The following is a 22,084-nucleotide window of genomic DNA, read 5'->3' as shown; positions in this document are numbered from 1 at the left end:
CATAGCGAGTTAAACCTGCAAGGCCTCGAGATTTATTCTAGTAGACATACGTGACTGCCCTATACTCGGTTACAACTCAAGAACGGCACCACCTCATGTAGTTTATCACTCCGCCAAAGCGCCGGACCCGTGACGTCAGTGCGCGCGTGTTTTGAAAGGGGTTTGCTATGAATGCGTGATATCGTCTGCCTTGTCTCACGCAGTTCGTTTGTCGTCCCTGGAGGCGTTTATAAGCATATTAAGTTCAAACAATCACAGGGACGGCTCACGCCATGTTCAAAACATTCCCAGTAACGCCCTACTTTCGCCGCGCGGAGACAAATCCGGCTACGGTGATAAGGCACAGCGGCAACTTCCGGTGCCGTTCTTAAGTTGTCACCGAGTATAGTCCTCCACCGTCGTACGCATGTTACTGTCTGTGTAACACACCATTCCATACCCACACCGCTCGATTACGGAGGACAGCTGACAGGGCACATTCTTCCAATAGGCTTCAGCGTTGAAATCTCCCACCAGCACAACGGGCATGCCATGGGTAGTGCCATGAAGTACAGCTGTGCGTCCACGTCCCGCTCCTTCCACCCCCAACCCGTGCGCGCATAAATCGGCAACCGGTGATGGGCGCACACATCCGCGAGAAATAAACTTGAAAATGCCGCTCGGAAAGCCTTGCAAGCTGAAGTAAGATTATGGGCTCACGCCGGCGTTCCAACCGGGCAAGTGGCTCTTCAACAGGGAGGTATTAGCATCACGTCATGCAATTTGAGGCGGCAACGTCGGCGGCGGCTTTCGGTCTTTTTTGAGCCCATTCGCGCTTCTGTGTATTGTCGTAATCATCCGATAACGGAGTTATCTCCGTTGTCAGCAGTTAGCGCAGCTAGTGAAAGAGGCATGGGTGTTGGCGAAGGGAATAAGAGTTTTGATAGGAGGTCACAGTGGCGACGAGGAGCCCCAGAGCGGCGCCGAGTAAAGTGAATTCGCCGAAATAAAAACGGGGGGGGGGGAGGGGGGGGGACCAAGTCTACTTCACCGTAATAATCAAGTCTGCTTGCCCAATAAATACCACATGTGCCTTGTATTAAATGTCGCCCTATGTTTTAGTACAAGAACTGCGATGTGCTCGCTTTATCGTGAAGATATAGAAGTTTCGAAATCTTGGTACCCCGCCCAAAGTCTAGGAAAGTATTCTTCTCGGTCCAGTGGGTCTTCTCCATTCATACGTGAACTGACTCAGGGGATGACAATTTTACTGCGAGGCCAAATTGCATTCAAATATGTTGTAGGATAAAAGTGCGGAAAATTGCGTTGTTTATAAGGTATTTCTCAGATGTCAGAGAATAGCGATGACTATCATGCCTAGCCATTCAGTATATTTTTCTTGTCTTGTAAGACGGAAGTTGTGAGAAAGCAAGAATAATACAAGAGAGGCGGGAGGGGAGGTGCTTTCCAGGACTGCCTGATAACGTCACAACCACTTGGCGACAGTTACATTTCCGGCATCTGGTGGTAAGGGAAAAAACTGCGGCGTCATTGCTACGCCCGGGCTAAATCAGAGGCGTGCGTTCCGTTCGCCCGCGTCCATACGATCCCGACCAGGGCATCGCGCAGGATTTCTCTCAGCCGCGGAAACATTGCGTGGCCGACGCGAGAGTGCGTGCGCTCTCCTGTGCTTCCGTGTTTTGTAAAGCCCGCCTCCACGACTGTTGAATTTCCTGCCTTTAAAATTGCCTGAGGCCGGTACGACCATATGAATGAGGCTTTTTCTTTTATTGCACGGGGAGGCGGGTTTTTGTTCCGACTATTCGCCGCTCAGGCGAGCGGCGGCGCTGCCTTACAACGAGTGCAGTGTGCTCGAAGCGAGCCGAGTGCGCCGGCCACTTTGTTGGTTCTGCGACAATGGACTGAAAAGGTCCCGCATTCACCGACGCAGCGCGACCATCACGCCTGCGCACGCACGCGTGCGCTACGTCCGAGATCAACGCACGTTCCGTGCCTGCGGCATAGAGCAGCTCCAGTGCATAGAACATTACGCCTTGTGGGGGATGCAGCAGACAACAGTATTGTTACCAGGTGCCGCTGCCTTGTTCTTCCCTAGCGCAGCTTCGAAGCTTCCATAGTTATTGTGACATTATCTGGTCGTTCGTTTGCACCGGTCGCAATGGGCGTTTCCTCTCATTATTCTTGCTCCGCGGATAAATAAATCTTAAATGAGGAAGGTGGCATTTACCAGTGTGCTGGTTAGCGTGAAGAGTGAAACCGTACAGTGCTCCGCACAATATACTCACGTACATCTATCAAAATATTGCATGCTCACGGCATACAAACTGAAGCTGAAAGTTACGCAGAAATTTCGATTCTTAAAGCCGTTTTCAGCGAAGCGGGAAAGCGTCTGATTTTTATCCCTTCCACGCGATATTAGTGTATACTATGATATTGTCTTACCTTGGGAGGCTTCTTTCTCATATCACCGTTTTCGCAAAGGGTAAGATTGCAGGAATCACTTGCGTGGACGGTTTCCGTCACCTTTCCATTAACTGTCTGCAGAAAGAGCGAATACATGAGGTGAACCTTATACAGGTATTCACCCCGTGGTATCTGTACAATTAACCTCATTAGCACGCGCAAACTATGACAATTTTAACATTTTTTAAATTTCAATTTTTTATCGTTGGGTTAAACTTTTTATTAAGATTCCAGGTTATTTACGTGCAAATAACTATTGACTGCACTATTTACAGGCAAATAACTAACAACAACGACGTCCATAATCTGCAATCAGATATTGACACTATTTCGCATTGGGGTGAATTATGGAAAATGGGACTTACCAATAAAAACTCTAAAAGCATGCGCAATTTCTCGGGTCACGACCACATCTCCTGAATTCTGACTAAACAATCCTTCTCTTGAAACTAAACGTCGTACAAACATCGTTATAGTCTTATAGTGTCTTCTAACGTTTCGTGAGAACCTCCATTTGATTTTGTTTGTAATGAAACCGTATCTTAAGATACATTCATAGGAACTTCAGTTTTTCAACTAGTTCTTTGAAACTAACTCGATAAAACTTTGTCTCGTTCCAAATTGGAATATGCGGCTGCTGTTCGTTATCCTTTTATTGCACCGCTCATCGACTAATTGGAGGCGGTTCGAAATCGCTTATGTCGTTGCATACATTCAAATTACATTCGCCCGTCCATCGTCACCACAATGACAGTAACTTTTCCCCGGCCACTTCTTGAGCGCCGAAGAGAAATATCACATTTGTGCTTTTTCACAAAATATATAGCAGCAGTTCTTTTCTTAAGGGTAGACACTAACCCTTCCATCCTACATCTCAGCGCACATTAAACACTGATTCAATATTGGCATACCTTCTTGCCATACAAAGTGCTTTCAAGATTCATTTTTAAGGAGTACAACTATCGCAGTGTCTGTACTGTTTTCGTAAAGAGTGTTCGTCATCAAAATAAAATTCAGTGTTTATTTCTCAAATAAGCTTGTTATCACCTACTCCTCTCTGTAATGCCCTTAGGCCCTGAGAGTACTTAAATAAAAAAAAATAAACAATTAAATCAATAAACAAAAAAATGAAAAATAAATAAATATAACCGACAAATTTGCGGTAGTCATCGCTATTTTTGGCCATTTTTATACCACAATTGCAGCATGCGACAATGCTTTGTTGGAGCTTTGGGCGTCCGGTCGGAAGGTACGTAGTCAGCCCTTCTAGCTAATCTTCTGCAAGCTGGTAACGTGAGTGTCTAAGATAGCTTAAAAATATCTTTAAAAAAGAATAGAGAGCAATGAAAACAACTTGTTTAATATGGAGGGATGAATTTGAATAGTGTTACAATGAATGATGCTGTAAACAGACCGCAAACTTAACTTTAACATCGAAGATGCCTTTTCACAGACATCGCTGCAGCGCATGCGTCCGGTAGTCTGCACATGGCCGCAGGATAGCCCTACTGCACCCTGGTGCAAAAAAAGCTCTACGCAATTACTCACGGTAGCGTATCTCATGGGATAAGCCAGCAGCAGCTCTTCCTGACGAAGCCGAATGACAATTGTGTTAAAAAGGCGCGAAAAGCGATCCATTTCTGGCTCGTACACCTCCGTCAGATGGACGTAGCCATTTTCTTTGTTTCCCTGCAAACGCAAAGGAGAAGTACTTAAGACCATTTTAGGTAACAACCTCAATGGACGATAATTTGCAGATTCGTTGTAAGTTAGAATTCGCGCTAACAGTATCTTTGTCCACCACGCCGGCACGAGGACATTTTTGCAACAAGATATCTTGGAGGCGTCATTATCACGCACGCACAGCTAACAATACCATCAGCTCCGCCTCTGCCAAGAAGAATGAAGACGCGTCACACACATACACGCACACGTACACACGCAAGCGCGTGCTGGGAGTCGTATTTCGCGCGCATATTTAGGTTGACCGGTCACCTCCGGTGTCAGTCATTGACAATAGCAGAAATACCCAGCCACCACATCCGAAAATGCGCGCGTTGTTGGAGTTTGTCATCGTACAAGAAAGGAAAGGTGACCGGCAAATCAAACTTGCTTTTGAAATCGGTTTGGTTATCATTGTAATTAATGTACCGTAATTACCCGATTCTAACGCGCACCCTTTTTCCAGAAAAATTGGTCGAAAAAACTCATGCGCGTTAGAATCGGATACGAAACCGAAACTGCCGCAACAACGGAAATTTCGTCCCGCCCATCGTCATCGCCATCTCAAGATGGCGCCAAAGCTTTTATCGACGATTTTGCGGACGCAGGAAGCATAGGCGCCCAAACTTTTTTATCGGCATTCACACAAATCGTCAAATTGTTCCACTTGCGCGCACTTGATAACAGCAATGGCAGCAGCGGCTCTCACGCGTTGAAAACGAGTGGTCGGCTGAAGCGTTCGCCTCTGGAGAAGTTCGCAGGATGGGCGTGCGAGGCGTGGGCCACGATCCCATCGATCATGGTTGAACGTTCGTTATGAAGTGTGGCATCACGAACGCGCTTGACGGCACGAAGTACGATCGAGATGTGGTCCACGGAGAGCGACGAGGAGTGAGATGAGTGAGATTACTTCGAGAAATAAATCGCCCGTTTCACTCGCATTGGTTTTTCTTGCTCACAAAGTTCCGTGCGCGTTACAATCGGAAGTGCAAGTTTTTTCGTTTTTTTGCCAGGAAAATCGGGTGCGCGTTAGAATCGGGGGCGCGTTAGAATCGGGTAATTACGGTATGTTGAGTAAATCCTTGCGACAAAGGCTAAGAGGACGTCAAAATTGCGATGAGTTTTATTTACATTTCGTAGTTAGTTTGACTGAGAACTTTCAGCGCTCCACAATTTGCAAGGGATTTTAAATATAGGCTTTACATGACCATTTGTATTGGAGCAAATGCCTGTAACTACTGTTTTACCGTACGTATTCAGCAACAAATACCGTAGAATTTGAATACTGAGAAGAATACATCACAGAATAGTTTATTCTAACCGCACCATGAATAATTATTGGTGTTATTTTTGTGCCAAGGGAGGCGCGAGTTCCGTTCTTTCTTTCTGAGCCGCATGTGTTATCTCTTCTGATAGGGAGAGCGTTCCGAACTAACGTGAACAGCCTACAATAATCTTAGTTGATCTACAGTGTTCTGGATACACTTCGACTATTTGAGAAACACTCGCGCCCAGTGACAAATTCCCGCAGAGCCGATGCCGCGACATTCGAATCGTCGCGCTCGCCTTCGCACGTTACTTTGTTGACTGCTGCTTCGCCGCCTGTATTCTTTGAGTTGTTAGGGGAACACAAGTTCGCGCCAATAAACTTGTTTTCCTTGAAGACAACTGCGTTGTCTTTGGCTTCGTGGCATCTGGTAGAGGTGCTGGGTACATGCACCCTCAACCAACTGCAAGTCGCCAAGTAAGCCCCACTAGTTGCAGCCGCCGACAGGAAGGCCTCCCACCCGAACTCGGTCTACTACCGGAGAAAGTGAAGAAGGAAGACGTCGCTACCAACACCATGGTCAACCAAGCCAATGCTCCCGTCGTTCTGCAGCAAACTCGGTAGCCCCCATCATTCCGAGGATCTCCTGGGGAAGACCCCGAAGAGTGGCTGGAGAAGCTGGAGCGCGTCCGAAATTTCAACCGATGGGATGACGAAGAAACCTTGAGGCAAGTGTTCTTCTACCTCGGAGACTCGGCTCGAGTCTGGTTTGAAAATCACGAGAGCTCGCTAACATCGTGGGGCACCTTCAAAACAGAATTTTTGGAAACATTCACAACTGTGGTGCGTAAAGAACGAGCTGAGCTATTGTTGCAGACACGAATTCTACACCCCAACGAAGGTGTTTCAGTGTTCGCTGAGGAGATGAAGATGCTATTTCGACGAGCTGACCCAGAAATTGCGGAAGAGAAGAAGCTGCGCTTTCTCATGCGGGGCGTTAAGCAGGAGCTCTTCCCTGGACTAATTCGCAACCCCGCAAGAACCTTCGCTGAGTTCGTGACTGAGGCGTCCGTGATCAAGAGGACCCTGGACATGCGTTCGAGGTAGTACGATCCATCACACAACGCGTTTTTGGCGAACACCATCAACGCCCCTGGATTCGCGACAGAAGACTGACGGGAAACAATCCGCGCCGTCGTTCGCGAAGAACTGACGAAACGTTTCCAAACAACGCCGCAACCCCAAGTCGCCTCCCTGACCGACGTTACACGAGAAGGAGCTCAACACGCACTGGGGACTTCTACGTCGTCGGAAGCACCCCGTGAGCCACAAGTTATGGCCTACGCCGAAGCTGTTCGTCGACCCCTCCCTGCACCCTAGCACCCTCTTGCGGGAACCGCGTGCGCTTCCGCCATGTTGGGGGATTCCCGGATCTGCGCATACCGCTGTATACATGATAGCCCGTGGTTAGCGACGCGCACGTCGGCATTTATGGTTGTCCAAGATGCCCAAATACTGCCGTGTAACTTGCTGTGTTCAAAGATGATACGAAGACGACCACGGAAATAGCGTACACATCTTTTTTATTGTTATTATTTCTCAACGGAAGCGTGACTCGTGAAGTCGCTTGCGGGGGTCGACTTCCCTTCGCGCAGTAATATTATAGCTTGATCGCATGCATAGTCAGGAAACGAATAATATCTGCAGGACTAAAAAGACCCCAAAGTAAGCTGTTTTCTAACCCTGTATTTGCCGAGGAGCACTCCTCCCTGCTGGTAGTTGAGGCGCACTGCATCGGTACTTTATCGTGCGGGTACTTTTGAGTCTGCCATTCGTGCTTTGCGCGCCCGCATTTTCTTTTTATTCTTGACGTTCGGTAGGTTTTATAGAAGTACTACGCATTCTTTTTTTTTGCCAAATGTTACAGGAAATAAGAGATCCGCGAGAGTTGCAATCTTCACGTAGCGCCAGGAGTAGCGCAAGTAACGTACATAGTAACCCGTATATCGGTCATTTACCGCTCGTCGCCTGCTGTTCGACCGTAGTCTATTTTCCCAAGATCAAAGTTTTCAAGCGAAATTTTCTAAGTGGTAGTGAGCACCCAGATTTGTTGTCCACGGCGCAAGCAGAGAGGCTCAGCGGTCGCCGCGAGGCACGCGCTCACGATCACTCGGCATTTCCTCGCTCTTTAAGGCTTCCGCAGTTTTTTTTTTTTTTTTTTGCTAAAGCCTTTGCGTGCGCTCGGGACGCTCGGCGGTCGCCGCGAGGCACGCGCTCACCAGCGCTCGACAATTTATTCGTAATTTATTGGCAATGTTTAACGCGTTACACGCCATACACGTTAGGCGCAACACATTACGGCCAGCTACAACAGCTCCGCTGTTAGAAAATGCCAGGTATGTAATTTATTTTTTATGTTTTTTTTTCCGTTTGCAAGTTTCCTCTGCGTCCTAGAGGATCCTTAGCGTATAGCTATATCGCGAGTGCCCCCCCCCTCCCCCATTTCACCCCCAGGGCAGCCCGCAAGTTTCGAAGCATTTGAGGAATGGCCTCCTGAGAAACCCGCAGGATACGAACCGGCACGGACGTACTTTCGAAGCCAAAAAAAAAAAAAAAAGAGAGCAGAAATGCGACAGCCTCCCACAGCTTCCCTGCCGGTGGCTCTCTCACTGCTTTTTGGATGAATAATGCGCGAATTTACGAAGTCGCCGGCAAATGTGGGCAACAGAGAAAGGTCCACAGATCACTCGTAGCTCATTTTGCTGCGCCTAAATCTGAATATAAAAGGATCCCCAGCCCGAGAAAGCCTCTCACACGCTCCGTACAAACCAATCCCGCGACCGCCATCCTCCAACATGGCGTCGCGTGCTCGTTTCGTTTTTCTTCCGGTAGACGGCGGCACTTTTGCATAAGGTCCGAAATTGACCGAAACTCTGTAATCAACGAGCTCTGTACCCGCCCCCTCACGTAATGGACATATTTCAAGGCGGGCTTAAAGTGCTTTAAAAATGCGATTCATGCTATTTGCTGATTATTGAGGTGACGTAATCGGTACAGGGCAGCGCGCGCGAAGGATGCGCGACTAGGGCGTGGCGCATCTTTCAGTGCTTCTCTCGCTCCCCTGCTGCACTGGTGGCTACTGGGGTCACGCAAATCCAATTACTTAATTTTATTGTACTTTTACTTTATTAATCTGTATTTCACTGCAAATTCCACTTTATTTTGTATTTCATGCATTGACATAAGCTTTTTAATTGGAATTTTTTCGTCCTAAGAAGTAGTTTCTGTCGTTGGTGGCACACACTGCAATCACGTGGCTATGGCCGACTGGCAAAAAAAGAAACCGGGTGATGAGAGCACGCCACATCCAAAACAGTTTATGCTCGTATTGCTTTATCGAAACCCTCCGATTTTCGACGCAAAGTTTCCTCGGCACGGTCCAGTCTGCTTGCTTACGTGCTTTTAAGGCGAAACCCTGGTGGGATGTATTAGCAAGTTCTTTTTTAATTTATTGTACTTGCGCCTTTTTCCTCGCTTTCGTTTCTTTTTCTTTTGCCCCGGATTACTTTAAAGGACTTTTTCTGCTGTTGCGTTTTTGCGCCAGTTTCTTCTCTTACATTTGTTCGTCTTAGTGTGGAAGCAGACTGGAACACGCCACAGCCTCCCTAGAATAGGCGTTCTGCGGGGGTGGTGTGCACCTGTCATACTCTCGTGACATCAGGTTCAGATGCACTCTGCAGGCACTATCCTACAAGTGTTACTGTTGGAATCCACAGTGTTACTAATTTTGCGAACCGGGCACGTTTGTTCCTCAAAGGTCCAAATTCCCGGCCCAGCCCCCAAGGGGCCACGTGTTACAAAGGAAGGAATAGCAACAAGGAAGAAAACTCTTCAGGGTTGTTTGTTTTATTTCCTTTTGCTGTTCACCGCTCTTGTTCGAAGAAGCTCTCCGCAGACGTTTTTTTTTTTTTTCGTAGAGTTCAATCCCTCACAACCCTTTCTTCCTTCGCGCCCTTCCTACTCCCGCTTACCCTCCCTCTGGCGTCACCCGGTTGCTTCAATTCTTAGCTCTCCCTTTTACTCGCTTTCCATGTTCTGCTTCCTACCACACGACAGTGACGCCGAACAAAACCCGTTGATAGGTGTTAAGATCGCCTCTCACAATAGGCTTTCGCCGTATATTGTTTTGTAGAGGCGATAATGAAAAGATGCAAAAGACCATGAAGCTATCGGGGTATTCGCCGTTACAGCCTCGACCATGTGGAAGAGGAAGGCAGGATAATGTTCAATCCAGACACGGGGATATGCGCCAAACACGTGCCAGGGGAAGAAGATGACCCCATAAGGTGCATGCGCGACAAACGAGCTGGGTTATCTCAACGCTCGGACCTGCGTTCCTATGGGCTTCACGCCTGCGAATGCACCACCTCAACCGACTATAGGTGCGGCGACTGTCTCCTTGACAGCATATGTTACACGTATAAGCTATCCTGTAAGCGACGTTTTCCCAAGAAAATGCGCGCTACGCAACCCCGCGAGGTAGACTGTCCGCCGCGCTGATGATAAACAAAACACACGGTCATGCAAAGCTTCGTTCGAAACTGCTATGCGAGGAGACGATAACTGAAGCGAACTCTCCGGCTGCAGACGGATAGACGTGCGGTAGAAACCTGCGGAAGCCATGTCCGCAATGTTTTTAGTTAGGGTCGAGGATTGACTGTCTAAGAAAAATGTTCCTGGCAAAGGCAAGTGACCACAGCCAGCCCAATGCAGGGGCTGCCCACAAATGACGACATGACTTATGCCCGTGGTAGTGCTTATTATCTTTTTCTACAATTTGCGGCTGAACGTGGATCGTACAGAAACACTAAGAATAAGCACAATGCTTCACTCACCCCAGCGGTGTTGTTTACCACAAGCGTGACTTGTATCTTCCTCTTGCAATCGGTGAGGCCGTTTCTCATCTCCACTGGCTGGTACGCCTTGTTGTCGCACGGAGCCAGGAGGGCCTTCATGCGGATGTCGGCGATGGCCAGTAGTCCTGACATGGTCGCCGTCAAAATGAAGAACAAAGCTTGCGGGAACGCGTGCATAGCGAAACAGACACTAGAAATTCTGACGCAGTAATGCCCGGACTGTTAACATTGCTGTGGCTGCGAAGTTGAAACCCCTCCCTGCCGACCCACGTCGTCAGCCCGCCCCACACCCAGCTCCTTCAGCTTGGCTGGGGTACCTTCCTGCCACACTGTATGATGCTAATGATAATTATAGAGGGGCTTGAGATGATAGCTCTATTAGGGCATGTAGAGAACCTATATGCGCACCAATTTACCTTTAGCAGATTTTATTGTTTACTCCAGATACTATAAACAGTCTGCGTCCGAATTTTCTCTAAAACTAGTGAGCGAATTCATGGTCTTTACAAGCGAAGAAAAGAATGAATTACCGAATGTTACACGGGGCATTCTGTTTCTAAAATAGCAGGCAGCCTTAAACGGTACTTTTACAATGATGCTGATATGGTTTTGGTTGCAGTGACATATTACGTACAATATTAAATTACCATGGGCATGAACTCGTCGAAATCAGGTAACTGGAAACCTTATAGGAATCCATAAGTTATTTAGATTTGCTATTCGTCAGTGTAGATGACACCACTTTAAGCTGACAATGTGGATGTTTGTTCAGGAAAATGATTTTCATGATAGGATCGAAAATAACTTTTTAAATATAAGGACATATTTTGTTTGGCATATAGCCACAAGGATCTATTTTGGCGTCATGTCTTACTGTACCATATTAACAAATTATTTTCTGTGGTACGGATCACAACTGCCTGCAGTTTCCGCGGCTTGACACCTACACTTTAATCATGTGTAGCAACCGGTGCAACACGAAGGTGAACATTTTCTCTACTTTGTGCTGAATAAATACAATAATTTTATAATACGGCGCGATTCACCGACACAAGATGTTTGCAACAAAGTTGATGGTCAGAACAATAGTACGCATGCACGACCAGTTGACCGACCTTCCATTCATACAATGCCGACAGAATCCCGCACGCGGGTATGCGTCACAATAAGAAGAAAAAAGACGGCTACGAAATAGCTCTGACGATTACTATACTCTCTAATGGGAAATTTGTGCGTAGGGTTAACTGCAGTCTTCTCTGTCATGGCGCATATCTCCTGCATCTGAGGAAGTGATCCAGTGATCAGCCAACCCAAGGCAGCGCACGCTCCTCTGCGGTTATCTTCCAGTGCGTCGCCGCCACCGGAGAGCATGTTGTTGCAAATAGTGTTTGAACCTCCCACGTAATGGTCCTATTGTTGTGATGAGCCGCGAACGGACTAGCAGCGACTCGACAAGTGTGAGGGTGAGGCTCAAAGAGATGACGGTATAGCACCGCCTGCTGCCCTCCTTACACTTATGCCAGCCTCTCCGAAGAGAGCATCGAGTGGGCTGAGCATACGGCTTTCCCTCTCAGACTTTGGCGACACCTTCCTCCGCAGTTTTGTTTCTGTCTTCGCTCGCTCCGTTACAACGCCGCGTCATCGGCGTCGCCGCCGCCAAAGTGCTGTGCACTAATAAGTATAAGTATTTAAGTAATAAATATATTATAATATATTTATATTATAACTTACATTTCGCACGTAATATTTGGGTAGTTAATAACCTTTTAATGTCCTGCATTTTCGACTGGCAGACTATAACGCTTTCCTTTTTCATTCGCATTCCGTTAACATTCGCTACGGGGCACTACATTCTCAGACTATCGAATCGTATCCGAAGCTGCGTCCACTAGTGGTGACAACTGAAGATGATGGCGTTTAGTGGCACAAGGGCCACTAGGCCGAGGAACGCCCAACAAAAATTATTTTGAACGTCGGGCGAGTTGTCTGCTCCGTGTTTTGATGAAGAGACGGTTATCTGAAATGGCGTATTGAGCTTATTATAAGCGACGAGTTGTGAAAATTGCGTTACGGCTATTATGCTAGCGGTTGGAACAGGACCTCATGATATGGGAGTTTCACTGGGCACCGAAATGATGCGGTACAGGATGTTCAGTTCACGTTTGGGTTTCGCTCACAGTGAACACCGGGGACGACACCAGTTTTCCTCTGACGCGGTACTCTTAAAGATAGCGTTAACAGAAACCAACACAGCGGCTACATGACGGAAATACGATGGGTCGCCTCAACCGGATTTCCCTGTCACACTTAGGCCGACTTCTTCCGCCTTGTCCTGGTAAGCAGAACAGGCTTATCCCCTCCGTAGCGGTTCCCTTCTGCGGTAAATTGCAAATCATTTCTCATTATTCACACTCTGGTGCGTTAATCACGAGGAACCACTTTGGGTGAACACGCTTTTCTATAACCATTGCAGCGTGAAATAATAACGTTTCAAGCTTAAATGTCTTTATTACGGCGATTAACAAAGATTGCGAGATAAAACCATGTGCTACACCCCGAGAATACCGATAGCAATCCCTTCTGAAACGCACCGGTATTCATGTTCGCGTCGAATGGTCGCCTGGACTCGAGGAGTCGTCACCGGGCGAACCAGAGAGCCCACTAAGTTGCGCGGGAGTGTATAACCTCTAGCCCTCGCTGCTACCCGACCCGAGGGAAAAAAAAAGACCGCTCAAAGCTTTCCCTCCAAGCGGCTTTTTATCCGCTCTGCCCTCGCTCCCGAGATCAGCCCAATTTTTTATAAACAAATATTTTTAGAATGCCATCCTTACCCCTCAGGCCTTCCGTTAGTGGTACACCCTATGTATGCCACCTCGATGTCCCTTCTACGCCTCCCGCACGCCCGCCAATCTCCAGCACCTAAATTTTCACTCTACGAAATTCGCGCTTTCGGTAATCTTCAATCCTCCTCCTAATACATCATCTTGATACAACGACACTCGTGCTCCAGAGCCCTCAATGCTGGCTTTAATTGCACACTTTTCTCTAAAAGCGGCCTAGCGCGAGCAGTTTAGAGGCGTGAGCCTGCTCTCCTCATTTCACGCGGCCTCTCCAGCCTTCTCAAGGAGCCCACCTATTTTGGGTAGAACTGTACGCCTTTAAGATGTCCCAAACTAAACCACCCAACCTTCACCCCTCCCCCCCGCTTCCCCCACTTCATGTATTGTCTTCCTGCCTCAATACAGGCTACCTCCTCCTCCCCTATATTTGAAGCTATTCAAAACGCGACATTCCGTTCCCTTTCCGGTACAACGCTGAGTATTCTAGTAAAATTCAGCGCATGTATTGGCTTCTTCTAAACACTTACGCTATTCTCAAGAGCAACGCCTAAATTGAGCTTGCAGATCGGCATCGTCGTTTAGAGCTGCATACACTGACGGGTTTTGTCACCAACACCTGGATTTGAACAACAGATCATTTGGCACTTGTTTTATAATACAGAAATGCTTCCTCTGATCAATTTTACGCGGTCCTCAAGTAAATAGCGATCGTTCGGTATGTTTAATGAGTGTTCAGGTCAAGGGAGCAGCCAATTATAATGCTTGACTACTTCATCGTCACTAAAGTGCCGGGCTTGTACCTTGAAGGTTTAGCAATATCACTTTCAAAATATAATTAATTTATTACAAGTAGGAAACTGGACTCTATAGATTTCTGTAGTGCGCCCGCCTCACATTGTGTGTCTTTCTTTCTTTCCTTTTTTTTTGCTTTCCTTCTTTGTCGTTCCCCTGTCCTGTTTTGTATATTGTTTTCCTGTTACCTATGCCCTGTGGCAAAATGGCACAATAAAAAAAAAAAAAGGTATGCGCCTCCAAGTGTACGCATTAGGGTAGCTCAGCAGGCTAAGCGAACGGTTGGGCACAAGGAGAAACATCAGCAACTCGAGCCTGCTTATATTTAAATGTAAACACGCAGGACAGACCACAGAATAAAAATATAGCTGAAACGAAAATAAATGAACCTGTCCTTGCCTCGTGCTTCAACGCCGCTTGTCGTGTAGCAGAGAAAGAAGACGAAAACATCGAGGCGGCCCCCACTGGAACCTCGTTTAAATCCTCCTGCAGCTCTTCCCATTTGGCCCCCTTCTTTGCAAAATTACTTCTCTGGCCTGCGAGTGTGCACCTCTTCGGCTCCGCAATAGCAGCGACATTGCTCCTCCGGCCACCAGTCAACCAGGGATCCGTCCACATTCGCAGAACGCCATGAGTCGGGACGAGTTCGTGCAAGCACCGCAACCGGGAATACCGGACATGCCGATGGTCATCCTAAGCACGTCGCACATGAGGAAGTCCGGAGCCCCTGCAACCGTGCAGCACGAACGCCGCCAGAGCGGTGTCAGCTTGGGGCAGCCACCCACGTCCCACCGACGGCCGTCCTACACCATTTCGCAGAACCTTAAGGTGAGCGGATCCTGCAAAGACCATGTGGCTGCTGCTTGTAACGTGGGTCAATGCGCTGAGAAGAGTAAGAGAGATAGGGATAAGTGTAACAGTTCATTGTTTTGTATTCTGCCGACGTTGTGAGTGCCCTTAGTCTTGTTCTTCAGTGTCCAGGGTGCCGCGGCTGCTGAAGAGATTGTTCGGCATTGCGCGCCGAAGTCGGCATAGACAGTGCCTCCAGCAGATTCGTCCTTTTGGTCGTGCTTGATTCATGGGATAGTCGTTTTCTAGTTGATTACGCTTAAGGCCGCAGCCAGAGGTATTGCCCTAGATTAAGTTTGTGAAATGTTCGGGGAGTGTTCCTTGGATTGAGCGGAGTGCGGTTTCACTGGTTTTTGCAGCGTGGGCTGAGATGGTGTTACGGTTATTTGGTTATTACAGCAGTGTTTTCTGCGTAATGAGTATAAACGGGTTACGGGAGCGGATAACCATTAAGTGGCGGTCAGCCCTTCAAAAGTGTGCCCTAGCGAGACCATGATCCTATTGGAACCCTTCTGACGTTTTTTGCCCAGGTGCTAATGTAATTTTGATTAGAAAATTATACTTGTATCCGACTGCCATTATTTGGGATGTTTTGCCAACGCACATTATCGAAAATCAGTTGCAGGCCTTTCGGGAATCGGATATTATTAGTTTTAAGGCATCTCGCTCTTGTAGTGTCACAACAATATATGCTGACTACATACAACGTAGTTATTAGCAGATTATTTGCGGCAGTGCGGTGATTTACTAAGGAAGGTTCAACGAACATGACACAGGAAAAGTAGGACGGGAAAAGTGTTCATTGCCAACCTATTTCATTTGAGGCTACGGCACACGCTAGTACACTGGTTTCCCGACGGAGGCTTGCATAGTTTGACGTACAGACTAAATGGTACCATAGACACAACAAAAGCGAAGTTCCTAACCGTTGAAGCTAGATAACGCGGAAAACTAAGCACATTTCACTTACGCGTCATCCACCCTCTTGTTTTAGATAATCTGCTGGTAACATTACGGGTGTGGCAGTGTTCCCCCTACTGCCAAGAATTTCATTTTGCTCAAAGAGAGGATTGTTAATAAAAGGGATAAACGCTTCTTTCCATTACATTGCCCCTCATGCCGATGTAAACTTTGAATTCTGTTTCAAGCGCTGCTGCCAAGGACGCAGCTAGACCGCATTTCATTTAAAAGCTTTTTTATTGGCACCGATAAAGCCCCATCAAAAAGCTAATCATTTCCACACAGACATTATGATCCACTGAAAAGCTTCGTTAAGATCTCCGGACGTGGGCGCGTGCGTGCGAGAGGCTTTAATTGTGGCGAAATGGTTACATTAAAATCGGAAGAAAGTTCACTGCAAGATAAGACAATTTACATATTCATCATGGAGTGCAATAGTGCATCCTTGTCTCATAAGCCTCGTATCGGATTACATTTAAATCGGCCGTAGATACTTACTAAGCCAAAAAATTGTCCCATGGGTAACTGCACCGTTCCCGTTTCGAGTGTATGAAGGTTTAACGGTAGATAACACCAAGTTTCAGCAAAAGCTGGACTCTCTTTTATTGAAGCTTTCGGCCCAGTTTTGGCGCACTTAGATTTGAAGATTTCACGCTTCGCTCAACTTCCAGTTACATACTTTTCATCAGTCAGGGCGAAAAAGTAACTGCTAGGATGACTCAGCGGTGAGGGACGCTAGAAAAACAAACTAAAATAGCTTTGGTACGATTTCAAACCCCTGGTACATATGTACATATGTACATATGTATGTATGTATGTATGTATGTATGTATGTATGTATGTATGTATGTATGTATGTATGTATGTATGTATGTATGTATGTATGTATGTAGGCATGTATGCATGTATGTGTGTATGTATGTATGTATGTATGTATGTAAGTATGCATGCATGCATGCATGCATGCATGCATGTATGTATGTAGGTATGTATATATGTATGTATGCATGTATGCATGCATGCATGCACGTAGGTATGTATGTGTGTATGTATGTATGTATGTGTATGTATGTATGTGTGTGTATGTATGTTGTCTTCTTAGTGCTCCTACACTCCGTGAAGAATGACCTGCAAAGGCGAACTTGGGGCACTGACTACACGAAACAGAACCCATTTGTTTGTAATTTGTGACTGATCATACGTCGTAACCAATTACCTGACTGAAACTAGGAAGCAGGCGAGCTTCATTCTAGCGGACACACATGAGCTGTCTGTTTCCCCCCGTGTCTTAGGAGTCTTTACGGTTTCTGTAACACAGCAACCCTATCTGCACGCCATACTGAGGGCCCGTGACAGGTGGCATTGGGCCGTTGGACGTCCTTGTTAAAACCTCCCACCAGCACGTGATCAGTAAGAGAAACCTAAAGGTGCAAGGGCACGCCCCCTCTTCCTTCACTCCCAAGCCGTGCGCTTGCTTAGAAAGGGTTGTGTGCGTGTACTTAGCAGTGAGAGACACTGCCAATAATGTCGCTTTAATGCCCTTTAAGCTGATCATGTAATACCCGCTCACGCCCGATTTTGAAGCAAGCATATTGCTTTTCGTCCAGGAGTGAATCACAGCTACTTGACGCGCTGGAACTTTATACGACAATAGTGGCGGCAGCAATTGTTCGTTGTTTTTGCAACCATTCGCGCTTGTGTTAGGGCCTACGCTTCTTCAATTCCAATTGTTCTTCCTACAGGATAGCAAATCGCATGTATGCGTACCATAGCGAGTTTAAACTTATAAGGCACCGAGCGTTATTCTGGCGAGTAAATATGCGGCTATCGTTTTCCGGTCTCTTCGTAGGCATCTTATTGTTTGTGTAACAATTCATCCCAAATCTAAACGCCTCGATAACGGAGTATGGCTTACAGGGCGCGTTTAGTAATAAGAATTCACGTTTAAATCTCCCACCAGCCCATTGGGCATTTACTGAGAAGCTACATTAAGCCGAGGTAGTCATCCACGACCCCCCTCCTTTCACCTTAAATCCGTGCCCGCATAAACCAGCCACCGGTAATGGGCGCATACTGCGGCGGGAAATATACCTGCCATAATGTCGCTCGGAAAGCCTTTCAAGCTGAAGAATAGTTGCCCCACGCCGGCGTGCTAACCTGACAAATTGCTCTGTAAGGGGGGGGGATTGGAAGCTGCTTGGCGAGGTGAAATTTCAGGCGGAAACGGCGGCGGCTACATGCTAGGGGGCGGTGGCTAATCGCCGTGTCTACTCCCAGTGGCGCTTCTGTTTATTCGTGGCAATCATGTGATAACGGCGCTACCGCCTTTGTCAGCGGATTAGAAAAACTGCGAACGAAACATCGGTTTAGGCGAGAGGAAACACAGGGTGAAGAAGGGTCAGCTGTGGAAGGAAGGTGGCCCGGTGTGGTGCCGAGAAAAGCGGCTTCACCGGAATGAACACTGCGGGGATTAGACAGATATTGCTCCGCCTTAAAAATTCAGAATGAAGGGTTGCTGTTGATTCAAGCTGCAGGAGTTGGCATGAAACCATGTAAAAACATCCTTATGAGTGTTCCCGTATTTGGCACAACGCTCCACCTGAGCCTTTGCCAAGAAAAGCCAAGAACTGCATTCTATCTCTGCCACTTAGAGGCGATGATTATTAGTACTGATGGTGGTTGTGGGAGGTGTTTAACAGTGTCAACTTTTGTCCGCGCCGGCTGCTGCTCAACTGATCTCAGAAAGTCAACACTTTTTTTAAAGAGAGCTGTTCCTCTTTCAGGACGCCATCATGAAACAACAATCGATGTATCTTTAATACAGAACTACCAATAACGAGGTTTGCTTTAGTGAATGCGATAGCCCTTCTCAAAATGAATCCATGGATAATGAAGCCTCCCCTTTGTTGCAGGGCGTAGACCGGAGGTATACCAAACTCATCCCAAAGATGGCTATGTGTGGCAGCGACACCGAATTCGCACGAGGCCCCATGAAGCCAATTCCTTAGTCGAGCCAGGCCAAGGCTTGCACAAATTCAAAAAGGCGGTTGCATCAGTTGATCGGTGCGAAATTACATTTAACATTCTGGCCTTTGTGAATACATGCCAAATTTGTGACCACCCGCAAAATCTGGCCTCTAATGCCAAGGTTTATTACCACAGCGGTAATCCAGCTAATCTTCATCTTATCCGAAGCTATAGCGGTGTCTTAGGAGTCAAAATAACGTCATCCCTGATTTTCACCGTGGTTGTGTCGCAAAAATTCTGTCTTTATTTTCTTTGGCTTTATTTTGTACGAAATATCGGTTCTTCATTTACATTACCCCTAGGGGGCAAGTAGCGGTTCCACGATGAAGTCGGCAATATCCACGAAGGCCGAATTTTTGAGTCCGGAAAAACGGTCGGCTACTGTACACCATTCTATAAAATGCGAAGCAGATATCCACGCCTATACTTAAAAGCAAATTGAATGGCTCAAACAAAAACAAAACACACAGGTAGAGAGTATCGGAAACCTTCGAATTGATATTTCAAAACATGAAAAAGAGTACATTTAATTCTTAAACGACTTTGTATTTGCATGCTTCAATAAAAAAACCTCAAACAAAAGCTGCAATAGTTTTGCATACGCTTTCCTGGACATGCACCTTCCAATATCCGGTGTGGCGCATAAGTTTATTGCTTTGTGTTACAGACGCCGACAATTATGGAAGAAGGCAGGGAGGAGGGTGAGGACTTGGTGTGCGAAGTGTCCGTGCACGACGATGCTCCCATGCTTCGCGTTGTTCATCACACTTCAAGACCATCCGGTCAAGGGCACCAGGGTAGCACACGGCGCGCCTCAGCTGGTGGGGCTTCTGCTGACAGTGGCTCACGCCAAGCACTGTGTTCGCCCAAGCTGCTTCGGTCGACGTCCCCAATGAGCCGACCGGGAACAGCCCCTGCCCGCCCTATGTCGCCACTGATCCGAACCTTATCACCTAAGCAAGCCGGGAGGCTATCTTCGGTAGTGCCACCATCGTAAGCACTCAAATATTTTCAAGACCAAACGCAGAAATGTTTGATTCGTAAAACTTGTAGATCGTGAAATAACATTGCGGGGCTCTAATTATACAGTGAAAATAACTCTACACAGAAAATAATTGCGATAGAAATTTTCACAACAATGACGGGATTTAGAGCCACGTTCAGACAAAAAAGAACTACATGTTCGGCGTTTCATTCATTCCAGTTAACGGGAACATGCATATAGAACCCACAACTCGTTTATAAGATCAAATATCTTCAGGTTCGTAACTACCCATTTCTGTACTACCAAACATAACCAGGAGGCCAAGGCCTTATTTTTATATTACAGTTTGCCAGGTAATAACTCTAGGAAACGCTTTCAAATGCATGGAAATTTCGAATTAACAGTCTTTATACAATATTGATACCTATTAGTTCGTCACTAAACCTTCAACGTAGTGACGCCATCAAAATGACCTAATGGCATCGACTGGCCCAATATAAATTTGTTCCGTTCTCTTCCTAACTGCCTGTGTTTATTTGTTTGGAAAGTTGGTGCCCTGCAAAAGTATGAAAGATACAGTAACATTTATTGTATAAAAACCATCTTGAGGACAACGCTCCTATTTGCGAAACGAACCGTTCGTTCGGCAGTCAAAGTGAAACGAAATATATAAAGCAGTGAGCACAAATACAAAACTATACATCGAAACGGCTGCATAGGTACGAAAGACTCTAACGAGATTAAATTGATGGACTAGTTGCCATCTAATAACTGAGAGAACACTATCTACTGAAGTACTTAAACTTCTGAAAGCCCATGTTGAAACTTTCTGTCCCTTTCCAGCTTGTGTGAAAGCATAAAAAACAAGCTGAGTTTAGAAACCCTGTGACCGGCGTCTTGTTAAGGTGGAAAACGTCTGTCTTTTTTGCCTATAGCCTGATCGGTTGCGCTGTGAGATCCCATCAAACTTTCTCGTGTGCGATAATGCTCCCGTTTTTGTTTTGGGGGATTTTGTAGCGTGAGCTACACTGGCCAAGGTTGAGCAGCTTCGCTTGGCTCCTGGAGAGCCGCGCTGCGGAATCGCGAGGAGCAGTCACGTCTCACGGCGCACCGAACGTTGCTCGCTGCCCGGCGTCTCATTCACTCCACGCGCCCAACGTCTTCGGCGACCTCCGTTTCGCACGTGGCAGCTCAGTCCACTTGATGATCATGAAAGGTGTGGCCGGGTGTGGAACGGTTGTCTTGTGCATTGCAGCAATGCCGGCGTGCGCCTGTGAAACCAGTCTGCGCCGGAGATGCTTCACAAATATATGTCATATAATGCGTATACCTTGTGTGTGTCATTGAAGCAGCAGTGGGAATGATAATCAAGCTAATCCTAGACCACCAGGAAAACTCAGAGAAACCAGCTGAACCATAGCTCACGCAGCGTATATCCTGGCATATCCGAATTAGGCCACTGCAATTTTTTTTGCCAAAGGAATGTAAGACGCAACGGAGTTATTTGTAATTTGTAATGTATAAACGATAAATGCTCACCAGTATGTTAAGACTCGGCTAAATTACGAGTTCTCTAAACCATGCAGTACGGAGTTTCAGTGAGAAAGATAAAATAGCGCTAAGAAGCAAAAACACTGGCCATGTATTTGCCACTTCGCTACAAATGTCGCCGAAACACTGAAGTATTCTGTTGCGTTGGCCACGCAAATGACTCTCTGCTCTCCCACGCCCACCTCTCATTCTGTTCTCCTCCCTTTATATCCTCACCAGATAAATGCGGAGGTGTGCTTAATTATTAAGCTTCCCCGCATTCCCCTGTTCGCGCCATATACTGGATATTGCGTTTCTGTTTAACTTTGAATACGGCAACGGCGTCCGGCTCGCGCCAGTTGATTCTGTATTTTTGGATCAAAACATTGTTAGCATTTGGTGTTTTTTAGATAATATCGGAAATATTAAGCAATGAACACTCCAACTACACGTTTTGCATTGATGGTTTGCCGCAATTATGCCTAATGTTCTTTTTCGTAATAATGCGGACATGTGCAAAGTGTTTTCCGGTTTTGTGTTTCATCAATATTTACGGCATGTAAACTTCCTGTTCACATATTCTTTTAGCTTTTGTTCTTATGTTTGAATCGACGGACAGAGAGACCGAGAGACTGAGCCCGACATAAATTTATAGTTAATTTAGCCCAGGAAAAACTATCGTCTTTATAAACAACACCCAACACGTACTGCACCATGAACCATAGGAGTCCAC

General features: G+C 46.7%; 1 protein-coding gene across 1 annotated transcript in view; it reads right to left on the bottom strand.

Annotated features, from left to right (window-relative positions):
* Positions 1-10,545, bottom strand: part of LOC144148447 (hapless 2-like) — a 151,665-nt gene extending 141,120 nt beyond the window's left edge. Inside the window, exons 1-3 of the mRNA XM_077679984.1 lie at positions 10,348-10,545; positions 4,012-4,152; positions 2,443-2,538 (exon numbers count right to left, since the gene is read on the bottom strand). Of these exons, the coding sequence (XP_077536110.1) occupies positions 2,443-2,538; positions 4,012-4,152; positions 10,348-10,545 (435 nt within the window). The remainder of the gene's footprint in view (positions 1-2,442; positions 2,539-4,011; positions 4,153-10,347) is intronic.
* Between the last annotated feature and the right edge of the window lie 11,539 nt (positions 10,546-22,084).

The sequence above is a fragment of the Haemaphysalis longicornis genome, unplaced genomic scaffold (assembly GCF_048455015.1).
Source record: "Haemaphysalis longicornis isolate Haplotype H1 unplaced genomic scaffold, Haemaphysalis longicornis Haplotype H1 scaffold_8, whole genome shotgun sequence".
Classification (NCBI taxonomy): Eukaryota; Metazoa; Arthropoda; class Arachnida; order Ixodida; family Ixodidae; genus Haemaphysalis; species Haemaphysalis longicornis.
This window is presented reverse-complemented; position numbering and strand designations above follow the sequence as displayed.